The sequence below is a fragment of the Oncorhynchus mykiss genome, chromosome 22 (assembly GCF_013265735.2).
Source record: "Oncorhynchus mykiss isolate Arlee chromosome 22, USDA_OmykA_1.1, whole genome shotgun sequence".
Taxonomy (NCBI): Eukaryota; Metazoa; Chordata; class Actinopteri; order Salmoniformes; family Salmonidae; genus Oncorhynchus; species Oncorhynchus mykiss.
In genome coordinates this window covers 22,250,860-22,277,976 of record NC_048586.1, presented here as the reverse complement: position 1 = coordinate 22,277,976, position 27,117 = coordinate 22,250,860, and the positions used below count along the sequence as shown (strand labels likewise).

Genomic DNA, 27,117 nt, shown 5'->3' with positions numbered 1-27,117 from the left:
AGACATCACATCTGACGTACACTCTCCCCCTGGAGGCAACGTGTGTGTGCGTGTGTGTGTGCGTGTGCACACCTATGTATTGTCGTCATCCCAGTCCCAATACATGACCCGAAAGCAACAGATTGACCTAGTTAGCCGTCTCTCTACCGCTAACCAGTGTGCAATACTATTCCATATCTGCTATTTCTCTACGTACAGTAGTGTAGTAATTTATGTGTTGAAGGACTGAGAAGAATAACGACGTGTCATTTCCTGTCTCCACAGGAAGTGCCCTGAACCTGACGTGCAGAGCTTTCTTCGGCTACGCAGGGGACGCCAGTCCGCTAATCTATTGGATGAAGGGAGAGAAGTTCATTGAGGACCTGGATGAGGCGAGAATCGAAGAGAGTGAAATCAAGTAAGACACATGGTTGTTTTACTCACCGCAATTCTAATGTAGTAGCAATATGGCTTAATATGTAATCATGTTGTTGTAAGTCACTCAGATACGATTAGGATCACTGAGTACATTGTAAATATGATCAGTGTGTAACATCAACCAAGTATAACTACAGTAGCCTAATAAAAACACAGGACACTGTTCATATGGACATATTTACAGATACATCACACAGCAACATCCCAAAACACCATTTACCATTGGATACTATAGTAGACCAAACTATGATGTAATACTTTAAGTCCAAAACCTTTGATGAGCTATTATTTAAACTGCCATGTCTAAACGTTACCCATTCCCTTTGTAAGTGCAGACAGACAGGCAGACAAACCCAGTCTGTTGCTCCTACTGTCACTGCTCTTTCATCATCAGGCATCTCTAGCACACCAAAGACAAGTCTATCTAGTGTCTGTATGTCTGTACGCCTGTCTGGCTCTTTGTTCTAATCTAGCCGTTCATACGGATCTGTTCCTTCATGCACTCTTCTCTGTTTCACACTCAAACACTACTGAGTCCACTGAACACTATAGCTGTGTTTGAATACTCATACTAACTGCACTAACCATACTATTTGTGATGTAAATTGTGTATGTAGTATGCTTATTGGTCATAGTATGGTTATAGTTAATATGACAGAAGTTTCCTGATGTCGTACTAAATTCGGCAAAATACGAAGTATACAAACCATGGACACTATTTCCGTGCGATTAGGACCCATAAGGCAATTCTTCAGAAAATGGGCGTGGCTTCACATTGTTTTCAGATTTGAAGAAAATTACGGAAAATATGCAGCCAAAGTCAGACGAGAACGGATACAAATTCATTGCTTTAACTAATTATGACAAATGTTAAGAATATGTTGAGCAATGTAAAAAAGTAATGACTTTTCAAATAAGTAACATTGCACGTTATGTTGGCTGACAATTTGTTAACTACGCTATCCTTATGAACCGCGTAGCATTACAGCAGTATGAAGCGGTATGTTAGCTAGTTACCTAACGTAAGTTGGCTACTTATACATCGAACTTGCCAGGCAGTTTATAAAAGAAAAAGTGTAATTTATTTGTTGCCAGCAGCACACCAATGCTCTGGGTAACATGAAAACAGCCTAACCAGCTCTGCTAGGGCATGTATATGTAAATGTGTCTGGAAATAGCTAGCAAGCTAGCCAACATTAGCCTGGGTGTTTGACTGCTGTTGTGAGGTCAGAACACTCTGATACCATATTTTTTTTAAATTGAACCTTCATTTAACTAGGCAAGTCAGTTAAGAACAAATTCTTATTTACAATCACAGCCTAGTTGCCTGCCTTGTTCAGGGGCAGAACAACAGATTCTGATTTTACCTTGTCATCTCAGGGATTCAGATCCAGAAACCTTTTTGGTTACTGCCGCCCCAGGTAGCCTAGTAGACATTGGCCACTTTAATAAATGGAACACTAGTCACTTTAATAATGCCACTTTAAGAATTTTTACATTTCTCGCATTGCTCATCTCATATGTATATAATGTATACTGTATCCTTCACTATCTATTCTTTACTATCGATTGCATCTTAGCCGCTCTGTCACTGCTCATCCATATATTTTATACTTATATATTCTTATCCCTTTCCTTTACTAGATTGTGTGTATTAGGTTTTGTTGTGGAATTTGTTAGATATTAGGTTTTGTTGTGGAATTGTTTGATATTACCTGTTAGATACTGCTGCCCTGTCGGATCTAGAAGCATAAGCGTTTCGCTACACTGGCAATAACATCTTCTAACCATGTGTATGTGACCAATAGCATTTGATTTGATTTAATCAACCCTACTCCTCGGCCAGAGTGTCCAGTGACGTGCTCTGAGAGTGAAACAATCTAAATTTACGTACGGACAATCTGACAACGCTTTGGATTTAAGAACACAATCTGAGCGCACTCTGGCACTCCAGAATTTAATTTACGAACACACCCAAAATCGTAAAATGTCTAGCTAGTCATTTGTTATGCTAACAAGCTAGCAAGAGTTGCATAGCAACAGCATCAACAGGCGAAGCGCTAGTACGCTCACCTGAAAGAATACTGTTTGTTTATAGTATACTAAAATGAGCTGATAGTACATATCAAATCAAATGTATCTATAAAGCCCTTCTTACATCAGCTGATATCTCAAAGTGCTGTACAGAAACCCAGCCTAAAACCCCAAATAGCAAGCAATGCAGGTGTAGAAGCACGGTGGCTAAGAAAAACTCCCTAGAAAGGCCAGAACCTAGGAAGAAACCTAGAGAGGAACTATGAGGGGTGGCCAGTCCTCTTCTGGCTGTGCCAGGTGGAGATTATAACAGAACATGGACAAGATGTTAAAATGTTCATAGATGACCAGCAGGGTCAAATAATAATAATCACAGTGGTTGTCGAGGGTGCAACAGGTCAGCACCTCAGGAGTAAATGTCAGTTGGCTTTTCATAGCCGATCATTCAGAGTATCTCATCCGCTCCTGCTGTCTCTAGAGAGTTGAAAACAGCAGGTCTAGGACAGGTAGCACGTCCTGTGAACAGGTCAGGGTTCCATAGCCGCAGGCAGAACAGCTGAAACTGGAGCAGCAGCACGGCCAGGTGGAGTGGGGACAGCAAGGAGTCATCAGGCGAGGCATTCCCGAGTTATGGTCCTAGGGCTCAGGTCGATACCCCCGGACAGGGCCAAACAGGCAGGGTATAACCCCACCCACTTTACCAAAGCACAGCCCCCACACCACTAGAGGGATATCTTCAACTACCAACTTACCATCCTGAGACAAGGCCGAGTATAGCCCACAAAGATCTCCACCACGGCACAACCCAAGGGGGGCGCCAACCCAGACAGGAAGATCACTTCAGTGACTCACCCACTCAAGTGACGCACCCCTCCTAGGTACGGCATGGAAGAGCACCAGTAAGCCAGTGACTCAGCCTCTGTAATAGGGTTAGAGGCAGAGAATCCCAGTGGAGAGAGGAGAACCGGCCGGGCAGAGACAGCAAGACTGGGAAGACTGAATCTGCAGTAGGTAAGCAGCTTGGTTTAAAGGAATCAACTGTGGGAGCAATTATTAGGAAATGGAAGACATACAAGACCACTGATAATCTCCCTCGATCTGGGGCTCCACGCAAGACCTCACCCCGTGTGGTCAAAATGATCACAAGAACGGTGAGAAAAAATCCCAGAACCACACGGAAGGACCTAGTGAATAACCTGCAGAGAGCTGGGACCAAAGTAACAAAGCCTACCATCAGCAAGGGCATTGAAGATGAAACGTGGCTGGGTCTTTCATCATGACAATGATCCCAAACACACTGCCTGGGCAACGAACAAGTGGCTTCGTAAGAAGCATTTCAAGGTCCTGGAGTGGCCTAGCCAGTCTCCAGATCTCAACCCCATAGAAAATCTTTGGAGGGAGTTGAAAGTTCGTGTTGTCCAGCAACAGCCCCAAAACATCACTGCTCTAGAGGAGATCTGCCTGGATGAATGGGCCAAAATACCAGCAACAGTGTGTGAAAACCTTGTGAAGACTTACAGAAAACATTTGACCTCTGTCATTGCCAACAACGGGTATATAACAAAGTATTGAGATAAACTTTTGTTATTGACCAAATACTTATTTTCCACCATAATTTGCAAATAAATTTACTAAAAATCCTACAATGTGATTTTCTGGATTTTTTTTTCTCATTTTGTCTGTCATAGTTGAAGTTGAAGATGAAAATTACAGGCCTCTCTCTTTTTTTAAGTGGGAGAACTTGCACAATTGGTGGCTGACTAAAAACATTTTTGCCCCACTGTAGATACATTTTTCTGCATCATTTTTGGACATAACGTTTTGCAGCCATCCACTTCCTTATGTCTGAAACACAGGCTTCCAGCAAGGGCGATTTTGGGGCTTCACCATGTTTCTTTTTTTTTTTTTTTTTTTACCTATTTTTCTCCCCAATTTCATGGTATCCAATTGTGTAGTAGCTACTATCTTGTCTCATCGCTACAACTCCCGTACGGGCTCGGGAGAGACGAAGGTTGAAAGTCATGCGTCCTCCGATACACAACCCAACCAAGCCGCACTGCTTCTTTAACACAGTGCGCATCCAACCCGGAAGCCAGCCGCACCAATGTTTCGGAGGAAACACCGTGCACCTGGCAACCTTGGTTAGCGTGCACTGTGCCCGTCCCGCCACAGGAGTCGCTGGTGCGCGATGAGCCAAGCCCTCCCTAACCCGGACGACGCTAGGCCAATTGTGCGTCGCCCCACAGACCTCCCGGTCACAGCCGGTTACGACAGAGCCTGGGCACGAACCCAGAGTCTCTGGTGGCACAGCTGGCGCTGCAGTACAGCGCCCTTAACCACTGCACCACCGGGAGGCTTCACCATGTTTCATCGAAATGTACAGCTGTGTCATCCGCAAAGCAGTGAAAGTTAACATTATGTTTCCGATTGACATCAACAAGAGGTAAAATATATTGTGACAACAATACTGGTCCTAAAATGGAACCTTGAGGAACACGGAAATGTACAGTTGATTTGTCAGAGGACAAATCATCTACGGAGACAAACTGATATCTTTCCAACAGTCAAGATCTAAACCAGGCCAGAACTTGTCCGTGTAAACCAATTTGGGTTTCCAATATCTCCAAAAGAATGTGGTGATCAATGGTATCAAAAGCAGCAATAAGGTCTAGGAGCAAGGCTGACGCCATTTAAAGGTTATTTACCACCTTCACAAGTGCAGTCTCCGTGCTATGATGGGGTCTAAAACAAGACTGAAGCGTTTCGTATACATTGTTTGTCTTCAGGAAGGCAGTGAGATGCTGCGTAACAGCTTTTTCTAAAATATTTAGAGGAATGGGTGATTCGATTTATAGGCCGATAGTTCTTTATACTTTCTGGGTCAAGGTTTGGCTTTTTCAAGAGAGGCTTTATTACTGCCACTTTTAGTGAGTTTGGTACACATCTGGTGGATAGAGAACCGTTTATTATGTTTAACAAAGGAGTTTTTTAGTTGGAATGGGGTCCAGTATGCAGCTTGAAGGTTTAGAGGCCATGGTTATTTTCATCATTGTGTCAAGAGATATAGTACTAAAACACTTGAGTGTCTCCCTTGATCCTAGGTCCTGGCAGAGTTGTGCAGACTCAGGACAACTGAGCTTTGGAGGAATACATAGATAGAGTCCGTAATTTGATTTCTAATGATCATGATCTTTTCCTCAAAGAAGTTCATGAATTTATCACTGCTGAAGTGAAAGCCATCCTCTCTTGGGGAATGATGCTTTTTAGTTAGCTTTGCGACAGTATCAAAAATACATTTTGAATCATTCTTATTTTCCTCAATTAAGTTGGAAAAATAGGATGATCGAGCAGCAGTTAGGGCTCTTCGATACTGCACTGTACTTTCTTTTCAAGCTAGTTGGAAGACTTCCAGTTTGTTGTGGCGCCATTTCCTTTCCAATTTTTTGGAAGCTTGCTTCAGAGCTCGGGTATTTTCTGTATACCAGGGAGCTAGTTTCTTATGACAAATATTTTTTGTTTTTAGGGGTGCGACTGCATCGAGGGTATTGCACAAGGTTAAATTGAGTTCCTCAGTTAGGTGGTTAACTGATTTTTGTACTCTGACGTCCTTTGGTAGCCAGAGGGAGTCTGGAAGGGCATCTAGGAATCTTTGGGTTGTCTGAAAATTTATAGCACGATTTTTGATGATCCTTGGTTGGGGTCTGAGCAGATTATTTGTTGCGATTGCAAACGTAATAAAATGGTGGCCCGATAGTCCAGGATTATGATCCACAACATTTATTCCACGGGACAAAACTAGGTCCAGAGTATGACTGTGGCAGTGAGTAGGTCCAGAGACATGTTGGACAAAACCCACTGAGTCGATGATGGCTCCGAAAGCCTTTTGGAGTGGGTCTGTGGACTTTTCCTTGTGAATATTTAAAGTCACCAAAAATATGAATATTATCTGCCATGACTACAAGGTCTGATAGGAATTCAAGGAACTCGGTGAGTAACGCTGTATATGGCCCAGGAGGCCTCTAAACAGTAGCTATAAGAAGTGATTGAGTAGGCTGCATAGATTCAAAACACGTCAAATCAAAGTTTATTTGTCACATGCGCTAGCTACAACAGGTGTAGTAGACCTTACAGTGAAATGCTTACTTACAGGCTCTAACCAATAGTGCAAAAAAGGTATTAGGTGAACAATAGGTAGGTAAAGAAATAAAACAACAGTAAAAAGACAGGCTATATACAGTAGCAAGGCTATAAAAGTAGCGAGACTACATACAGACACTGGTTAGTCAGGCTGATTGAGGTACATGTAGATATGGTTAAAGTGACTATGCATATATGATGAACAGAGAGCAGCAGTAGCGTTAAAGAGGGGATGGCGGGTGGTGGGTTGGACACAATGCAGATAGCCCGGTTAGCCAATGTGCGGGAGCACAGGTTGGTCGGCCCAATTGAGGTAGTATGTACATGAATGTATAGTTCAAGTGACTATGCATATATGATAAACAGAGAGTAGCAGCAGAGTAAAAAGAGGGGTTGGGGGGGCACACAATGCAAATAGTCTGGGTAGCCATTTGATTACCTGTTCAGGAGTCTTATGGCTTGGGGGTAAAAACTGTTGAAGTATTTTTGTCCTAGACTTGGCACTCCAGTACCGCTTGTCATGCGGTAGTAGAGAGAACATTCTATGACTGGGGTGAATGAGGTCTTTGACAATTTTTAGGGCCTTCCTCTGACACCGCCTGGTGTAGAGGTCCACGATGGCAGGCAGCTTAGCCCCAGTGATGTACCGGTCCGTTCGCACTACCCTCTGTAGTGCCTTGCGGTCAGAGGACGAGCAATTGCCGTACCAGGCAGTGATGCAACCAGTCAGAATGTGCTCTGTGTTACAGCTGTAGAACCTTTTGAGGATCTCAGGACCCATGCCAAATCTTTTTGTTGCAAGAAGGGGAATAGGCTTTGTTGTGCCCTCTTCACGACTGTCTTGGTGTGTTTGGATCATGTTAGTTTGTTGGTGATGTGGATGCCAAGGAACTTGAAGCTCTCAATCTGCTCCACTACAGCCCCGTCGATGAGAATGGGTGCGTGCTCGGTCCTCCTTTTCCTGTCATCCACAATAATCTCCTTAGTCTTGGTTACGTTGAGGGATAGGTTGTTATTCTGGCACCACCTGGCCAGGTCTCTGACATCCTAATCCATAGGGTGTCTCGTCGTTGTCGGTAATCAGGCCTACCACTGTTGTGTCGTCTGCAAACTTAATGATGGTGTTGGAGTCATGCCTGGCCATGCAGTCGTGGGTGAACAGGGAGTACAGGAGGGGACTGAGCACGCACCCCTGGGGAGCTCCAGTGTTGAGGATCAGCGTGGCAGATGTGTTGCTACCTACCCTCACCACCTGGGGGGCGGCCCGTCAGGAAGTCCAGGATCCATTTGCAGAGGGAGGTGTTTAGTCCCAGGATCCTTAGCTTAGTGATGACTAGATGCTCAAAAGACGAAAACTTCTTGTTTTTTTTTTTTATTAAAATTTGCTATCATAAATGTTAGCAACACCTCAGCCTTTGCGGGATGCATGGGGGGTATGGTCACTAGTGTAACCAGGAGGCGAGGCCTCATTTAACACAGTAAATTCATCAGGCTTAAACCATGTTTCAGTCAGGCCAATCACATCAAGATTATGATCAGTGATTAGTTCATTGACTATAACTGCCTTGGAAGTGAGGGATCTAACATTAAGTAGCCCTATTTGGAGTCCATCACTCCTCAACAGGCCAGGCTTGGTCCTGTTTGTGGGTGAGTCCCAGAAAGAGGGCCATTTATCGAGGGGCAGAAAACAGTTTTCAGACTCTACTGTAAGAGCTCATCTGTCACGTTCTGACCTTAGCTCCTTTTTATGTCTTTGTGTTAGGTTGGTCAGGGCGTGAGTTGGGGTGGGTAGTCTATGTTCTTTTTTCTAGGTTGTTATATTTCTATGTGTTTGGCCTAGTATGGTTCTCAATCAGAGGCAGGTGTCGTTCATTGTCTCTGATTGAGAATCATACTTAGGTAGCCTGTTTTCCCCATTTTGGTTGTGGGTGTTTAATTTCTGTTTAGTGTCTGTTCACCTGCCAGAACTGTTTCGTTTTCTGTTTTGTTTTATTTTGTGTAGTGTTCAGTTTGTTCAATTAAAACATGACAAACAATTACCACGCTGCATTTTGGTCCTCCTCTCCTTACACCAACGAGAAACGTTACAGAAACACCCACCAACCAAGGACCAAGCAGCGTGGTATCGAGCAGCAGCGTTCTCTGGACTCATGGACTTGGGAGGAGATTATGGACGGCAAGGGACCCTGGGCACAGGCTGGGGAATATCGCCGCCCCAAGGAAGAACTGGAGGCAGCAAAATCTGAGCGGCGGCGATATGAGGAGGCAGCACGGCAGCGCGACATGCAACGAGAGGCAGCCCCAAAACATTTTTTGGGGGAGGGACACGGGGAGTGTGGCAGAGTCAGGTTGGAGACCTGAGCCCACTCCTCGTGCTTACCGAAAGCAGTGTTGTACTGGTCAGGCACCGTGTTATGCAGTTAAGCGCACGTAGTCGCCAGTACGCGCTCATAGCCCGATGCACTATAGGCCAGCCCCCCGCAAGTGCCATGCGAGAGTGGGCATCCAGCCAGTGCGTATTGTGCCGGCCCAGCGTGTTTGGTCTCCTGTACACCGTTTCGGCCCAGGGTATCATGCGCTGGCTCTGCGTGCTGTGTCTCCGGGGCGCTGGGAGGGTGCAGTGCGTCCTATGCCTGCGCTCCGCCCGTGCCTGGCGAATGTGGGTATTGAGCCTAAGGGAGAGGTGCGAGTGGTATGCACCAGATCTCCAGTGCTCACCCACAGCCCGCTTCAACCTGTGCCTGCACTCTGGAGGGTCTGGGCTAAAGTGGTCATCCAGCCTGGAGGAGTGGTGCCAAGGCTGCGCACCAGGGCTCCAGTGCTCCCCCACAGCCCAGTCCATCCGGTGCCTCCTCCACGCACCAGGCCTCCTGTAGGTCTCCCCAGCCTGGTGGGTCCTGTGGCAGCCCCACGCACCAGGGTGTCTCTCCGTCTCCTCCCTCCAGGTTCTCTCTCCAGGCCCGAGCCGCCCATCTGTCCTGAGCTGCCAGAGCCGCCCGTCAGTCAGGAGCTGCCAGAGCCGCCTGTCAGTCAGGAGCTGCCAGAGCCGCCCTTCACTCCGGCGCTGTCAGAGTCGCCCTAATCTACGGCGCTGCCAGAGTCGCCCTTCACTACGGCGCTGCCGGGGGTCGCCCTTCACTACGGCGCTGCCGGTGTTGCCGTTCTCTACGGCGCTACCGGAGTCGTCCTTCTCTACGGCACTGCCAGAGTCGTCCTTCACTACGGCGCTGCTGGAGTCGTCCTTCACTACGGCGCTGCCGGAGTCGTCCTTCACTACGGTGCTACCGGAGTCGTCCTTCACTACGGCGCTACCGGAGTTGTCCTTCACTACGGCGCTGCCGGAGTCGCCCTTCACTACGACACTGCTGGAGTCGCCCTTCACTACAGCTCTGCCGGAGTCTCCCGCCTGTCCGGCGCTGCCGGAGTCTCCCATCTATTCGGGGCCCGCTGCAAGGGTCCCCAGTCCGAGTTTAGCGGCGAGGGTCGCTACTCCCAAGGTGCCACTTAAGCGGGCAAAGACTATGGTGGAGTGGGGTCCAGGTCCCGCGCCAGAGGTTGTTATATTTCTATGTGTTTGGCCTAGTATGGTTCTCAATCAGAGGCATGTGTCGTTCGTTGTCTCTGATTGAGAATCATACTTAGGTAGTCTGTTTTCCCCATTTTGGTTGTGGATGTTTATTTTCTGTTCAGTGTTTTGTTGCACCTTACAGAACTGTTTGTTTGTCGTTTTTTAATTTTTAATTTTTTTTTTTTTTTTTTATTCATCTTGATTAAAGTTATTATGAATACGTACCACTTTGCACCTTGGTCCTCTCCTTCTTCCACCTACGACAACCGTGACATCATCACTCCCCTTAACTGGGAGGGGGCCAGAGACAATTACTCGATGCCGACACATCTTTCTAGCTGATTTATACGCTGAAGCTATGTTGCGCTTGGTGACCTCTGACTGTTTTATCCCAACATTGTTGGTGCCGACGTGGATAACAATACCCCTATACTCTCTACACTCGCCAGTTTTAGCTTTAGCCAACACCATCTTCAGATTAGCCTTATACTACTATCTGTACTTACTGGTGGCACAGACGCTGTTTCATCCTTTCCTACACTGAAATTACCCTTGTCAATCGATTGCGTCTGAAGCTGGGCTTGCAGCACAGCTATCCTCGCCGTAAGACGATCGTTCTCCTGTATATTATGACTACAGCGACTGCAATTAGAAGGCATCATGTTAATGTTACTACTTAGCTTCGGCTGGTGGAGGTCCTGACGAACCACGTCCAGATAAAGAGTCCGGAGTGAAAAGGTTGAATGAAAAAAAGTTGAGCGAGGGAAAAACTAAAAATATAAACTGTAATTTAAAAGTAAAAAACGTAAAGTTGTCAGGTAGCAAAGTAAGGTTAGCAACAAAACACAAAATGTACAGTTGAAGTTGGAAGTTTACATACACCTTAGCCAAAACTCAGTTTTTCACAATTCCTGACATTAAATCTTAGTAGAAATTACCAGTTTTAGGTCAGTTAAGATCACCACTTTATTTTAGGAATGTGACATGTCAGAACAATAGTAAAGAGAATTATTTATTTCATTTTTATTTCTTTCATCACATTCCCAGTGGGTCAGAAGTTTACATACACTCAATTAGTATTTGGTAGCATTGCCTTTAAATTGTTTAACTTGGGTCAAACGTTTCGGGTAGCCTTCCACAAACTTCCAACAATAAGTTGGGTGAATTTTGGCCCATTCCTCCTGACAGAGCTGGTGTAACTGAGTCAGGTTTGTAGGCCTCCTTGCTCGCACAAGCTTTTTCAGTTCTGCCCATAAACTTTCTATAGGATTGAGGTCAGGACTTTGTGATGGCCACTCCAATACCTTGATTTTGTTGTCCTTAAGCCATTTTGAAGTATGCTTGGGGCCGTTGTTCATTTGGAAGACCCATTTGCGACCAAGCTTTAACTTCATGACTGATGTCTTGACATGTTTCTTCAATATATCCACATAATTTCCCTTCCTCATGATGCCATGTATTTTGTGAAGTGCACCAATCCTGCAGCAAAGCAACCCCACAACATGATGCTGCCACCCCCGTGCTTCACGGTTGGGATGGTGTTCTTCGACTTGCAAGCCTCCCCCTTTTTCCTCCAAACATAACGACGGTCATTATGGCCAAACAGTTATATTTTTGTTTCATCAGACCAGATGACATTTGCACTCCCCAAGTGCAGTTGCAAACTGTAGTCTGGCTTTTTTATGGCGTTTTTGGAGCAGTGGCTTCTTCCTTGCTGAGCGGCCTTTCAGGTTATGTCGATATAGGACTTGTTTTACTGTGGATATAGATATTTTTGTACTTGTTTCCTCTAGCATCTTCACAAGGTCCTTTGCTGTTGTTCTGGGATTGATTTGCACTTTTCGCACCTAAATACATTCATCTCTAAGAGACAGAACGCGTCTCCTTCCTGAGCGTTATGACGGCTGCGTTGTCCCATGGTGTTTATACTTGCATACTATTGTTTGTACGGATGAACATCGTACCTTCAGGCATTTGGAAATTGCTCCCAAGGATGAACCCAACTTGTGGAGGTCTTGGCTGATTTCTTTTGATTTTCCCATGATGTCATTGAAATACATCCACAGGTACAGCTCCGATTGACTCAAATGATGTCAATAAGCCTATCAGAAGCTTCTAAAGCCTTAACATATGTAAACTTCTGACCCAGTGCAATTGTGATACAGTGAATTATAAGTGAAGTAATCTGTCTGTAAACAATTGTTCGGTAACATGACTTGTATCATGCACAAAGTAAGTCTATCCGATTTGCCAAAACTATATCAACAAGTAATGTGTGGAGTGATTGAAAAACCAGTTTTAATGACTCCAGCCTGTATGTAAACTTCCAACATCAACTGTAGCAGTATGTACAGTGCCTTGCGAAAGTATTCGGCCCCCTTGAACTTTGCGACCTTTTGCCACATTTCAGGCTTCAAACATAAAGATATAAAACTGTATTTCTTTGTGAAGAATCAACAACAAGTGGGACACAATCATGAAGTGGAACGACATTTATTGAATATTTCAAACTTTTTTAACAAATCAAAAACTGAAAAATTGGGCGTGCAAAATTATTCAGCCCCCTTAAGTTAATACTTTGTAGCGCCACCTTTTGCTGTGATTACAGCTGTAAGTCGCTTGGGGTATGTCTCTATCAGTTTTGCACATCGAGAGACTGACATTTTTTCCCATTCCTCCTTGCAAAACAGCTCGAGCTCAGTGAGGTTGGATGGAGAGCATTTGTGAACAGTAGTTTTCAGTTCTTTCCACAGATTCTCGATTGGATTCAGGTCTGGACTTTGACTTGGCCATTCTAACACCTGGATATGTTTATTTTTGAACCATTCCATTGTAGATTTTGCTTTATGTTTTGAATCATTGTCTTGTTGGAAGACAAATCTCCGTCCCAGTCTCAGGTCTCTTGCAGACTCCATCAGGTTTTCTTCCAGAATGGTCCTGTATTTGGCTCCAGCCATCTTCCCATCAATTTTAACCATCTTCCCTGTCCCTGCTGAAGAAAAGCAGGCCCAAACCATGATGCTGCCACCACCATGTTTGACAGTGGGGATGGTGTGTTCAGCTGTGTTGCTTTTACGCCAAACATAACATTTTGCATTGTTGCCAAAAAGTTCAATTTTGGTTTCATCTGACCAGAGCACCTTCCTCCACATGTTTGGTGTGTCTCCCAGGTGGCTTGTGGCAAACTTTAAACGACACTTTTTATGGATATCTTTAAGAAATGGCTTTCTTCTTGCCACTCTTCCATAAAGGCCAGATTTGTGCAATATACGACTGATTGTTGTCCTATGGACAGAGTCTCCCACCTCAGCTGTAGATCTCTGCAGTTCATCCAGAGTGATCATGGGCCTCTTGGCTGCATCTCTGATCAGTCTTCTCCTTGTATGAGCTGAAAGTTTAGAGGGACGGCCAGGTCTTGGTAGATTTGTAGTGGTCTGATACTCCTTCCATTTCAATATTATCGCTTGCACAGTGCTCCTTGGGATGTTTAAAGCTTAGGAAATATTTTTGTACCCAAATCCGGCTTTAAACTTCTTCACAACAGTATCTCGGACCTGCCTGGTGTGTTCCTTGTTCTTCATGATGCTCTCTGCGCTTTTAACGGACCTCTGAGACTATCACAGTGCAGGTGCATTTATACGGAGACTTGATTACACACAGGTGGATTGTATTTATCATCATTAGTCATTTAGGTCAACATTGGATCATTCAGAGATCCTCACTGAACTTCTGGAGAGAGTTTGCTGCACTGAAAGTAAAGGGGCTGAATAATTTTGCACGCCCAATTTTTCAGTTTTTGATTTGTTAAAAAAGTTTGAAATATCCAATAAATGTTGTTCCACTTCATGATTGTGTCCCACTTGTTGTTGATTCTTCAAAAAAAATACAGTTTTATATCTTTATGTTTGAAGCCTGAAATGTGGCAAAAGGTTGCAAAGTTCAAGGGGGCCGAATACTTTCGCAAGGCACTGTAACAGTATGTTAGTATGGGTAGTCAAACACAGTTTATCTCTCTCTAAGCTGATGTTGAAACATTTAAAACAAAAGCATTTCAGCTCGTTCTCTTCATGATGTCATGCGTTTAAACAAGCCCATTTCCCATGTCTATCTCTACATTGTAACACACTGTATTTAGCTAAGACAGTCCCTTTGGGCCCCCCACTCTCTCTTTCTCTCCTTCTCCCTCTCTCTCTATGCTGTAACACACTTAAAACAAGCCTGTGCCTCTCTCTCTATGCTATAACACACTTAAAACAAGCCTGTGCCTCTCTCTCTATGCTATAACACACTTAAAACAAGCATGTGCCTCTCTCTCTATGCTATAACACACTTAAAACAAGCCTGTGCCTCTCTCTCTATGCTATAACACACTTAAAACAAGCCTGTGTCTCTCTCTCTCTATGCTATAACACATTCAGATGGGTCTCTTCCCCTCTCTCTCTCTATCTCTCTTCCTCTACCCTCCAATCAATTCAAACAAGTCCACCTTATATACCCTCACTCTCTCTTTTTCTCCTTCTCCCTCTCTCTCTATGCTGTAACACACTTAAAACAAGCCTGTGCCTCTCTCTCTATGCTATAACACACTTAAAACAAGCCTGTGCCTCTCTCTCTATGCTATAACACACTTAAAACAAGCCTGTGCCTCTCTCTCTATGCTATAACACACTTAAAACAAGCCTGTGCCTCTCTCTCTATGCTATAACACACTTAAAACAAGCCTGTGCCTCTCTCTCTATGCTATAACACACTTAAAACAAGCCTGTGTCTCTCTCTCTCTATGCTATAACACATTCAGATGGGTCTCTTCCTCTCTCTCTCTCTATCTCTCTTCCTCTACCCTCCAATCAATTCAAACGAGTCCACCTTATATACCCTCTCTCTCTCTTTGCTGTAGTAACACACTTAAAACAAGTCCCTTTCCGTGTTTCTTTCCTTCCCAGTAGTGTAACATATTTAAACAAGTCCATTGGCTGGTCTGTGTGCGTGTTTCCCATTAGGCGCTGAGCGCTGTGTGTGGAGAGACTGCAGCTCTGGGGAGACGGCCTTGTCAGATAGTTAACAACCACCATTTCTCACCGTGCCTCGCCCCACTATCGCTACCCGCTGCCGTCACCCACCCTCTCCCTCACCGCACGTAGCAGCATGCAAATGGTTTAGGGGAGGGAGAAGGAGGGAGGGCTTGTGTGTTTGTTTTGTGAGTAGAGTCAGGTAAAGTGCTCAGTTGTTTAAGGTTAGTGTAACGATTGTCTTCTTCTTCTGATGAGGAATAAGAAAGATCGGACCAATGCGCAGCGTGGTAAGTGTCGATATTTTAATTAAATAACCGAACACCGAATACAAAAGAACAAGAGAAATAAATGAAAACCGAAACAGTTCTGTATGGTAAAACACAAACACAGAAAACAACTACCCACAATCATAGTGGGAAAACAGGCTGCCTAAGTATGCTTCTCAATCAGAGACAACGATCGACAGCTGCCTCTGATTGGGAACCATACCAGGCCAAACACAGAAATACATAACCTAGAATACACAACATAGAATGCCCACCCCAACTCACGCCCTGACCAAACTAAAACAGAGACATAAAAAATGATCTAAGGTCAGGACGTGACAGTTAGTGATCACTTCCTTCCTCCATATCTCTCTCTCTAGGATCCTCTCTCTCGTCATCTGAAGGGCTATATGTGTTTAACACTTTAGACCCCAATATAATTCTAGAATGCTGCTGTAGATTACTGAGAATGTTCAAGATAAAGCTCGTTTTCTCACACATTTCAAACAAACAGACATTGCTCAAAAACAAATAGGAAATGATAATTACAAGTTACTTTTAAAGAGCACAACCTCTTCTTTCATATGACACCACATTCATGTCAATAGGAATAACATGAATGTTGCCTTTTTATTTTTTATTTAAAGACACTCACTTTCAAAAAACATTTAACACTCAACACAACAAACAACCTAGAGTGTTTAAATTGGAGTACATTGGACTAAATTACTCACTCAAAATGTACCCAGTATAGGGCTATGGTCTAAGGCACTGCACCACAACTCAGTCCACAAGCACTAGTGCCACACTCTTGTTTCCTCTCTTTTTGCCACTATAGCCATATCACAAAGTGAATGCACAAGCTGCATTTTGAAAGCCTTAAGGGACCAGCGCCTGCTGTTTCTAGGAAGAGGCCTTTGCAGGGTCCCCCACACAATGTACACATTTATGGTGGCGATGTTGAGCATCCCCCAAAACACATACTTCTACCATTTTCTGCCTGTGCGCCCAATATTGTAATAGCTCCTCAGTTGGTCAAGATGGTCAACCCTGCCCATTTTCTTATTGTAATCCATTTCAAGCTCTTGAAAGATATCCACTATATATACAAAGGTATGTGGACTCCCCTTCAAATTAGTGGATTTGGCTGTTTGAGCCACACACATTGCTGAAAGGTGTATAAAATTGAGCAACCAGCCATGCAATCTCCATAGACAAGCATTGGCAGTAGAATGGCCTTAATGAAGAGCTTAGTGACTTTCAACGTGGCACCGTCATAGGATAACACCTTTCCAACAAGTCAGTTCGGCAAATTTCTGCCCTACTAGAGCTGCCCCAGTCAACTGTAAGTGCTGTTATTGTGAAGTGGAAATGTCTAGGTGCAACAATGGCTCAGGCCATACAAGCTCACAGAATGGGACCACCGAGTTCTGAGGCGTGTAGCACGTAAAAATTGTATGTCCTCAGTTGCAACATTCACTGCCTCTGGAAGCAAAGTCAGCATAAGAACTGTTCGTCAGGAGCTTTATCATGGCCGAGCAGCCGCACACAAGCCTTAGATTGCCATGCGCAATGCCAAGCGTGGGCTGGAGTGGTGTAAAGCTCACCGCCATTGGACTCTGGAGCAGTGGAAACATGTTCTCTGAAGTGATGACTCACACTTCACCATCTGGCAATCCAACTGATGAATCTGGGTTTGGCAGTTGCCAGGAGAATGTTACCTGCCCGAATGCCGAGTGCCAACTGTAAAGTTTGGTGGAGGAGGAATAATGGTCTGGGGCTGTTTTTCATGGTTTGGGCTAGGCCCCTTAGCTCCAGTGAAGGGAAATATTAATGCTACAGAATACAATGACATTCTAGACGATTCTGTGCTTCTAACTTTGGAACGCTGACTGCAAGCCAGGCCTAATCGCCCAACATCAGTGCCCCGACCTCACTAACGGTCTTGTGGCTGAATGGAAGCAAGTCCCCACAGCAATGATCCAACATCTAGTGGAACGCCTTCCCAGAAGATTGGAAGCTGTTATAGCAGCAAAGGAGGGACCAGCTCCATATTAATGCCCATGAATTTAGAATGAGATGTTTGACAAGCAGGTGCCCAATACTTTTGGTCATGCAGTGTGAGTTCCTACTACTTTTAAAAACAACTCCAAAATCCCTGCCACTGTCACTTTAGGCCCAGGCTGTGTGGTACAAGAGTGAATGCCATGAAAACAGGCTCCCCTCTCGGATGGGCTGTGCCTCTTCCCTCACTATTCCTTCTCCTCTCTCTCTTCCTCCTCCTCTCCCTCTGCTTCCTTCTCTCCCTCCACTTCCTCCTCTCCCTCTGCTTCCTACTCTCCTTCTGCTTCCTCTTCTCCTTCATCCGCGTCCTTCTCCTCTCCCTCCTCCTATCCCTCCGCCTCCTCGCCATGTTCCTCCCCCACCACTCTCCTCTCCACTCTCCTGTTCCTCTCTCCCACCACTCTCTTCTGATTCACTCTCCTCTCTCCCTCTCCTCTCTCCCACCACTCTTCTCTGATTCACTCTCCTCCTCCTGCCTCTACTCTCCTCTCGCTCCACTCCTCCATCCTTGCTCCACATCTCTATCCCTCCAATCATCTCTAACTCCTCTTCCTCCCTGCCTTTTGCTGCTGAGCCCTGACTCTCCACATCACATCCTTCTCTTTCACTGACCTAGAGGAACAGAGTAACAGAGGGAGAGGAGCAACAAATAGGATACAATAGTGGTCAGGAACACCATCTCTCTCTCTCACACACACTCTCTCTCTCTCCCTCTCACACGGTCTCTCTCTCTCTCCCTCTCACACTGTCTCTCTCTCCCTCTCACACTGCCTCTCTCTACCTCTCACACTGTTTCTCTCTCCCTCACACACTGCCTCTCTTTCCCTCTCACACTGCCTCTCTCTCCCTCTCACACTCTCTCTCTACCTCTCACACTGTCTATCTCTACCTCTCACACTCTCTCTCTACCTCTCACACTGTCTCTCTCTCCCTCTCACACTGTCTCTCTCTCCCTCTCACACTGTCTCTCTACCTCTCACACTGTCTCTCTCTACCTCTCACACTCTCTCTCTACCTCTCACACTCTCTCTCTACCTTTCACACTGTCTCTCTCTCCCTCTCACACTGTCTCTCTCTACCTCTCACACTGTCTCTCTCTCCCTCTCTCACTTTCTCTACCTATCACACTGTCTCTCTCTACCTCTCACACTGTCTCTCTCTACATCTCACACTGTCTCTCTCTACCTCTCACTCTCTCTCTCTAACTCTCACACTGTCTCTCTCTCCCTCTCACACTGTCTCTCTACCTCACACTGTCTCTCTCTCCCTCTCACACTGTCTCTCTCTACCTCTCACACTCTCTCTCTACCTCTCACACTGTCTCTCTCTACCTCTCACACTGTCTCTCTCTACCTCACACTGTCTCTCTCTCCCTCTCACACTGTCTCTCTCTCCCTCTTACACTGTCTCTCTCTTCATTCCTCTCTTTATTTCTCTCAACATACACAAACTCTCTTCTTAATATGGGGTTTCCATAATAAATTGTGTGAAACCTCCTATTCCACACACACACACACACTCTCTCTCTTTCCTCCAATCAACTCTTGCTTTCTTGCCTGACAGACTAACTACAGAGTTCGCCAATGGTAGCTGATTAGTTACAAAGCTGGGACAGTTTCCAAATGAATTGCATCGGTAGACACAGAACAAAACAAGCAACTTGTTAGCTGGGTATGTAAACAAATATCCAACTCAGCTTATGAGCTCCACTGCGCTGGCATCTTAGTCCCTAACACGACAGCTAAGCTGTCTAATAATAGGAAACCCTGTGATTATCTGCACCTAGCAAACATGACAAACCATAACCTAAGCCCAACAGATAAACATGAATTCCTCTAGGCTTCATTCTGGTGGCTAGTTAGCTGGTTGTCTTGATGTCTAGCTAGTGAAAGTGACAGCTGAGGTTGACTCTTCGTGAGCACAGGCCAAATTTACACACAACTTCTCTTGCCTGACAGACTACTGTAACTACGACAACATGGTTCTAAAGGGAGAATTAATAATGCAGCCAGATCTCGGATCAGTATTTTGATCATGCATTCCTTATTGTCCATGCCGCCATTACCCTAGGCCCGCTCTTACAGCCCTGATCACCATACACATCCTCAATGGGACGGACACACACACAGGGCGAGAGAGAGAGACAAGGGGTGGAAGAAGATGTATAGAAAGTAGGGGGTGATAAAGAACCTTACAGAACATTTTTTTTTGCACGTTAAACATTATTTCACATGTGGTTTTGGAACACTTCACACGTGGTGATACACAGTATTTCACATGGTGATGCCGTGCAAACATTGAGTCATTAGGATGTCAACTGAACATCACTGTCTTTTCAATTTACATATTTGACACAAACGATTATATTGTGTATGTTTATACAGTATTTATTTTTCAGCATATTAGATTTGAACTTCTGGGTTCACAGAATTTGGATCTTGCTGCTATGCCACCATGTCTGTGTAAATAATTGATTTCACCAGTATTCCTACACTCAGATTTCTTTTAAATACCCTCAAGAAAAACGAGTATATTTATATATGTGATTCAGGAGTATCATTAAAACAGAATAATATGCACAACCAACATTAGACAACTATACAGAAAACCCCAAAATTGCTGAGATGAATAAATGATTTCAATGGTTATATATATTTTTTTTATTTCACCTTTATTTAACCAGGTAGGCTAGTTGAGAACAAGTTCTCATTTACAACTGCGACCTGGCCAAGTTAAAGCAAAGCAGTGCGACACAAACAACAACAGAGTTACACATGGAATAAAAAAGCGTACAGTCAATAACACAATAGAAAAAAAATGAAGTCTATATACAGTGTGTGCAAATGGCGTGAGGAGGTAAGGCAATAAATAGGCCATAGTAGCGAAGTAATTACAATTTAGCAAATTAACACTGGAGTGATAGATGCAGATGATGATGTGTAAGTAGAAATATTGGTGTGCAAAAGAACAGAAAAGTAAATTAAAAACAACATGGGGATGAGGTAGGTAGATTGGATGGGCTATTTACAGATGGGCTATGTACAGCTGCAGCGATCGGTTAGCTGCTCAGATAGCTGATGTTTAAAGTTAGTAAGGGAAATATGTCTCCAGCTTCAGCGATTTTTGCAATTCTTTCCAGTCATTGGCAGCAGAGAACTGGAAGGAAAGGCGGCCAAAGGAGGTGTAGGCTTTGGGGATGACCAGTGAGATATACCTGCTGGAGCGCGTGCTACGGGTGGGTGTTGTTATCGTGACCAGTGAGCTGAGACAAGGCAGAGCTTTACCTAGAATAGACTTATAGATGACCTGGAGCCAGTGGGTCTGGCGGCGAATATGTAGCGAGGGCCAGCTGACGAGAGCATACAAGTCGCAGTGGTGGGTGGTATAAGGAGCTTTGGTAACAAAACGGATGGCACTGTGATAGACTGCATCCAGTTTGCTGAGTAGAGTGTTGGAGCTATTTTGAAAATGACATCGCCGAAGTCGAGGATCGGTAGGATAGTCAGTTTTACGATGGTATGTAATGGTGACGTGTGTAAAGGAGGAGGCTTTGTTGCGAAATAGGAAGCCGATTCTAGATTTTATTTTATTTTGGATTGGAGATGTTTAATATGATTCTGGAAGGAGAGTTTACAGTCTAGCCAGACACCTAGGTATTTATAGTTGTCCACAGGTCGGAACCATCCAGGGTGGTGATGCTAGTCGGGCGGGCGGGCGGGTGAGGGCAGCGAAAGGTTGAAAAGCATGCATTTAGTTTTACTAGCGTTTAAGAGCAGTTGGAGGCCACGGAAGGAGTGTTGTATGGCATTGAAGCTCGTTTGGAGGTTTGTTAACACAGTATCCAAAGAAGGGCCAGATGTATACCGAATGGTGTCGTCTGCATTAGAGGTGGATCAGGGAATCAGCCGCAGCAAGAGTGACATCTTTGATATATACAGAGTAAAGATTTGGCCTGAGATTTGAACCCTGTGGTACCCCCATAGGCCCTCTGATTTGACACACTGAACTCTGTCTGAGAAATAGTTGGTGAACCAGGCGAGGCAGTCATTTGAGAAACCAAGGCTGTTGAGTCTGCCGATAAGAATGTGGTGATTGACAGAGTCGAAAGCCTTGGCCAGGTCGATGAAGACGGCTGCACAGTACTGTATTTTATCGATGGCGTTTATGATATCATTTAGTACCTTGAGCGTGGCTGAGGTGTACCCATGACCAGCTCGGAAACCGGATTGCACAGCAGAGAAGGTACGGTGGGATTCGAAATGTTCAATGATCTGTTTATTAACTTGGCTTTCGAAGACTTTAGAAAGGCAGGGCAGGATGGTAATAGGTCTGTAACAGTTTGGGTCTAGAGTGTCACCCCCTTTGAAGAGGGGGATGACCGCGACAGCTTTCCAATCTTTAGGTATGTCAAACGATACGAAAGAGAGGTTGAAGAGACTGGTAATAGGGTTTGCAACAATTGCAACGGATAATTTAGAAAGAGAGGGTCCAGGTTGTCTAGCCCAGCTAATTTTTACGGGTCCAGGTTTTGCAGCTCTTTTTAGAACATCATCATTCTGGATTTGGATGAAGGAGAAGCTGGGGAGGCTTGGGCAAGTAGCTGCGGGGGGTGTGGAACTGTTGGCCGGGGTTGGGGAAGCCAGGAGGAAAGCATGGTCAGCCATAGAGGAGGGAGGAGCTGCTCTAATTCTCCATGGACTTTACAGTGTCCCAAAACCTTTTGGAGCTGCAGGATGCAAATTTCTGTTTGAAAAAGCTAGCCTTTGCTTTCCTGACTGACTGCGTGTATTGGTTCCTAACTTCCCTGAAAAGTTGCGTATTGCGAGAACTACTGGATGCTGTTGCAGTCCGCCACAGGATGTTTTTGTGCTGGTCGAGGGCAGTCAGGTCTGGAGTGAACCAAGGGCTATATCTGTTCTTAGTTCTACATTTTTTGAAAGAGGCATGCTTATTTAAGATGGTGAGGAAATTACTTTTAAAGAACGTCTAGGCATCCTCAACTGATGGGATGAGGTAAATATCCTTCCAGGATACCCGGGACAGTAGATTAGAAAGGCCTGCTCGCAGAAGTGTTTTAGGGTGTGTTTGACAGTGATGAGGGGTGGTAGTTTCACCGCGGACCCATAGTGGCTGCAGGCAATGTGGCAGTGATCGCTGAGAACCTGATTGAAAACAACAGAGGTGTATTAGCAGGTCAAGTTGGTCAGGATAGTATCTATGAGGGTGCCCATGTTTATGGATTTAGGGTTTACCTGGTGGGTTCGTTGATAATTTGTGTGAGATCGAGGGCATCTAGTTTAGATTGTAGGACTGCCGGGGTGTTAAGAATATCCCAGTTTAGGTCACCTAACAGAACGAACTCTGAAGATAGATGGTGGGCAATCAATTCACATGTAGTGTCCAGGGCACAGCTGGGAGCTGGGGGGGGGGTCTATAACAGGTGGCAACAGTGAGAGACTTATTTCTGGAGAGATTCGTTTTTTAAATTAGAAGCTCGAACTGTTTGGACATAGACCTGGAAAGTATGGCAAAACTTTGCCGGCTGTCTCTGCAGTAGATTGCAACTCCTCCCACTTTGGCAATGATGAGAGAATAGTCAGATTAACTGATAAGTAAAATAGCAGTGCAGATAGCACTCTTTTGCTAAGTGCAAAGATGTATTGTAGGTGATCAATCTGTAGACTTCTGAGAATGCTACAGACTTTTTGGTACAGCAGAAAGATCAGCGTCCCCAAAATGTAGAGGTTGTGAGTTCAAATCCCTGGGGTAGTTATATTGAAAAGCCAACACTAAGTGATCATGTTTGTTGACACTATTTTTGCTGAACAGCGTTCCACTAACCTTAAAACCCCCATACCATTCCATTCCAAACATGTGAAATGGGTGGTGGCAGGTAGCCTAGCAGTTAAGAGTGTTGGGCCAGTATTCAAAAGGTCGCTGGTTTAAATCTCTAGGTGAAAAATCTGTCAATGTGCCCTTGTGCAAGGCGCCTAACGCTAGTTCCTCTGGATAAGAGCTTCTGCTAAATGACAAAAATTTACATTTTCAGTTAATTAAGCTGTTTTCACATGTTGAGACACACAGAAAGAAACACGTGAGGTCAGTTGTTCACGTGAGACCATAAGGTCACGTGAATTTCACATACAGTGGCAAGAAAAAGTATGTGAACCCTCTGGAATTATCAGTATTTCTGCATTCTTAGGATGTCTTTGTGAACCACTCTCGAGGTCATGACACAGCATTTAAATTGGGTTGAGGTCAGGACTCCAGAAGGCGTATTTTCCTCTGTTGAAGCCTTTCTGTTGTTGATTTACTTCTGTGTTTTGGGTCGTTGTCCTATTGCATCACCCAACTTCTGTTGAGCTTCAATTGGTGGACAGATAGTCTTACATTCTCCTGCAAAATGTCTTGATAAACTTGGGAATTTATTATGATAGTAAGCTGTCCAGGCCCTGAGGCAGCAAAGCAGCCCCAAACCATGATGCTCCCTCCACCATACTTTACAGTTGGGAAGAGGCTTTGATGTTGGTGTGCTGTGCCTTTTTTTCTCCTCACATAGTGTTGTGTGTTCCTTCCAAACAACTCAACTTTAGTTTAATCTGTCCACAGACTATTTTGCCAGAGCGCTGTGGAACATCCTGGTGCTCTTATGCGAACTTCAGACGTTCCGCAATATTTTTTTGGGACAGCAGTGGCTTCTTCCATGGTGTCCTCTCATGAACACCATTCTTGTTTAATGTTTTACATATCATAGACTCGTCAACAGAGATGTTAGCATGTTCCAGAGATTTCTGTAAGTCTTTAGCTGACACTCTAGGAGTCTCCTTAACCTCTTTGAGCATTCTGCACTGTGCTCTTGCAGTCATCTTTGCAGGGACTCCTAGGGAGAGTAGCAACAGAGTGCTGACTCCATTTATAGACAATTTATCTTACCATGGACTGATGAACATCAAGACTTTTAGAGATACTTTTGTAACCCTTTCCAGCTTGATGCAAGTCCTTAGGTCTTCTGAGATCGTTTTGTTTGAGGCATGGTTCACATCAGGCAATGCTTCTTGGGAATAGCAAACTTACATTTTGTGAGTGTTTTTTATAGGGCAAGGCAGCTCTAACCAACATCTCCAATCTCGTCTCATTGATTGGACTCCAGGTTAGCTGACTCCTGACTCCAATTAACAAAGGAATCACGTACTTTTAGTATAGTTCAGTGTGTCAACTGCATGTAGTTTCATGTTGCTTTTACATGTTGACACGTTATCACATTAACTTCACCTAAGATCACGTGATCACATGAAATTCATGTTTTCTTTCATAACGGGGGGGTGTAAAAGGTAGAAGGGGTTCAACAAGTTCGCAGGAGGGAGATATAGAGAGTGAGAGAAACCTCCCAAATGGTAAGTATCTTGTTAAAGTGACCAAATAAATAGAACATAAATAATTAAAATTCTTGTACTGTTTGTGTTTAGGGCCTCCAGCCAAAGTATCTTCCATTCAACTGCTACAGGGACGTGGATGTGTTTCCAAAGTTTTGCCTCTACTTCAGGCGAGCCTCCCACCCACCCACACTCTCCTGGCTTGCATGTCTATTACTAATGCATCAGCAGATGAACTTCAGCCCACGGAACCCAGGGAACCCACAAACCCACCAGGGTTCTATTTAAAGATCCCTGCCTATTGATTCCAACAAGTTCCATTTCTATGGAAACGCAGGCCAATAAAAAATGATTTGTGCTGCAGATGGCAACAGGGCTATTGTTGTTATAATATCATGCATGGTTAGGCATTAGCATTGTGTGTGTGTGCGTGTGTGAGTGTGTGCGTGTGCGTGTGTGTGTGTGTGTGAGTGAATGAGTGAATGAGTGAGAGAGAGAGAGAGAGAGAGAGAGAGAGAGAGAGAGAGAGAGAGAGAGAGAGAGAGATAAATAAATAAATTAGCCAAGCAAATATGCCTCAGCAATTTATTGCGATGGGATCAATGGGGTATTGAGCCGGTTCTGTTCGGTTCACACCCGGTTGGCAGGTGGGCGTTGGATGAAATGAATAGAAGGAAAGGGGACACCTAGTCAGTTGCACAACTGAATGCATAAAGGGAATGAATTATAAGGGGGAAGAGGACCAAGGGCTACTAACAGCTTACTACACAACATACGCTTAGTATTATTTTCTTAGCTACAGTATACATATCTCCCTGTCATATTATATCATTTATGCAGCAGCATACAATACATTTTTGGACTCACCATGTTGTGCTGTGCGGCGGTCCTTCGTGGGCAAATTCTGTGATCAAACTTTGTCATCAAAGTCTGGCATTCTCTGGATTTATGGTGAATTCAAGACAACTGTGAACTCCAAAAAAAAGGTTGTAGCTCTAGAAAGAGGCCAGAGTTCTCGATTTACAATTCCGAGTTGGATGAAAGTTCAAGACGTATTTTCCCAGTCGTAGCTCGTTTTCCCCGAGATCCCAGTTGTCTTGAACTCACTAAAATCAGATTTTGCAATTCCGAGTTAACAGTTGTTGCTTCATTGACATGCTTCATTGACAGCATGGCCAGTGTTGAATGTTTATCATTTTAAACTAGGAAAAGAGACCCTTAATCTTAGATTTGCGACTATACAGCTAATCCACTGATTAGCAAGATGATGATTGCTTTGCAATACTTGCAGTTAGCCACTGATTCCTTCCAAACCCCTCATTGTGGAATTTTCAACTTATTGTGTAATGTTTATGTCTAATGGCCGATGAGCACCGATAGGTTTTATCTTTAATTTCGCTTCATAATTTATCTTCATATGACAAGGGTTGAAAAGGATTTGCCAGTAGATTGACTTGATTCATGATGATGACAGCTAGCTAAGATTTTGAAAGTATGACGTTGACATGATCAGTCCAATCAAAGTACTGTAGATATAACGTGATTTGACGTCATTTTATCTGTGGCCAATGACCTTGAGCCTTCTTGGATGGGTACTTCTAATGTAACTCTATGGCAGCACCCAAGCGGCTTGAATTTTCAAGCTCTACCCTTAGACTTGGCAGTGATGTAGTGTCCCCATGAGTGATAGAACACTGAGCCAATCATGGCACAACGCTCCATATTTTCTGCTGGCTTGCCCCACCACCACAGAAAGTACTGAGCTAGGCTGAAACACCTGCATTTTGGAGCTGCCTTACTCTAAAATGAGACCATGTTTGTATGTGGCTTTAACTCAATTATATATATTTTTTCTTTTACATTGTTTGCATAACATGCAAAACAGGCAAGCAATTTTTTTGGGTGCAAAAAAAAATGCTCTGCCCCACCTGCCCTGAATGACGAGTCGCCACTGGGTCATTGTCATGCGCAAGACATCTAGAACCAGGATACCAGAGAGAGAGGGCAGGGGTCCTAAATGAAGTGGCAGAAATGTTCATTAAACATAGACCTACAATTGTAGCTCATGCCACAACTCCTCTGTATTAACTAGATATGAGAATGGTAACATTGCACAGCTGAAGTTAATGGAACATTTGACCATAAGAGCCCTGCCTGCCTGTATTTCCTGACAGTCTAGACTAGAGTCCCAGCAGAGCAGTACTGAAAATCTATTGCTGATTTCTGCCTCCCCCGGGGTTTTAGAT

The 27,117-nt window shown here is 44.5% G+C and overlaps 1 protein-coding gene across 4 annotated transcripts in view; it reads left to right on the top strand.

Moving 5' to 3' along the window:
- Nucleotides 1-27,117, top strand: part of LOC110502069 (interleukin-1 receptor accessory protein-like 1) — a 397,329-nt gene that overhangs the window by 358,530 nt on the left and 11,682 nt on the right. For all 4 annotated transcript variants that reach the window (XM_036958961.1, XM_036958960.1, XM_036958963.1 and 1 more), the window contains exon 7: nt 265-397. In XM_036958961.1, coding sequence (XP_036814856.1) covers nt 265-397 — 133 coding nt within the window. The remainder of the gene's footprint in view (nt 1-264; nt 398-27,117) is intronic.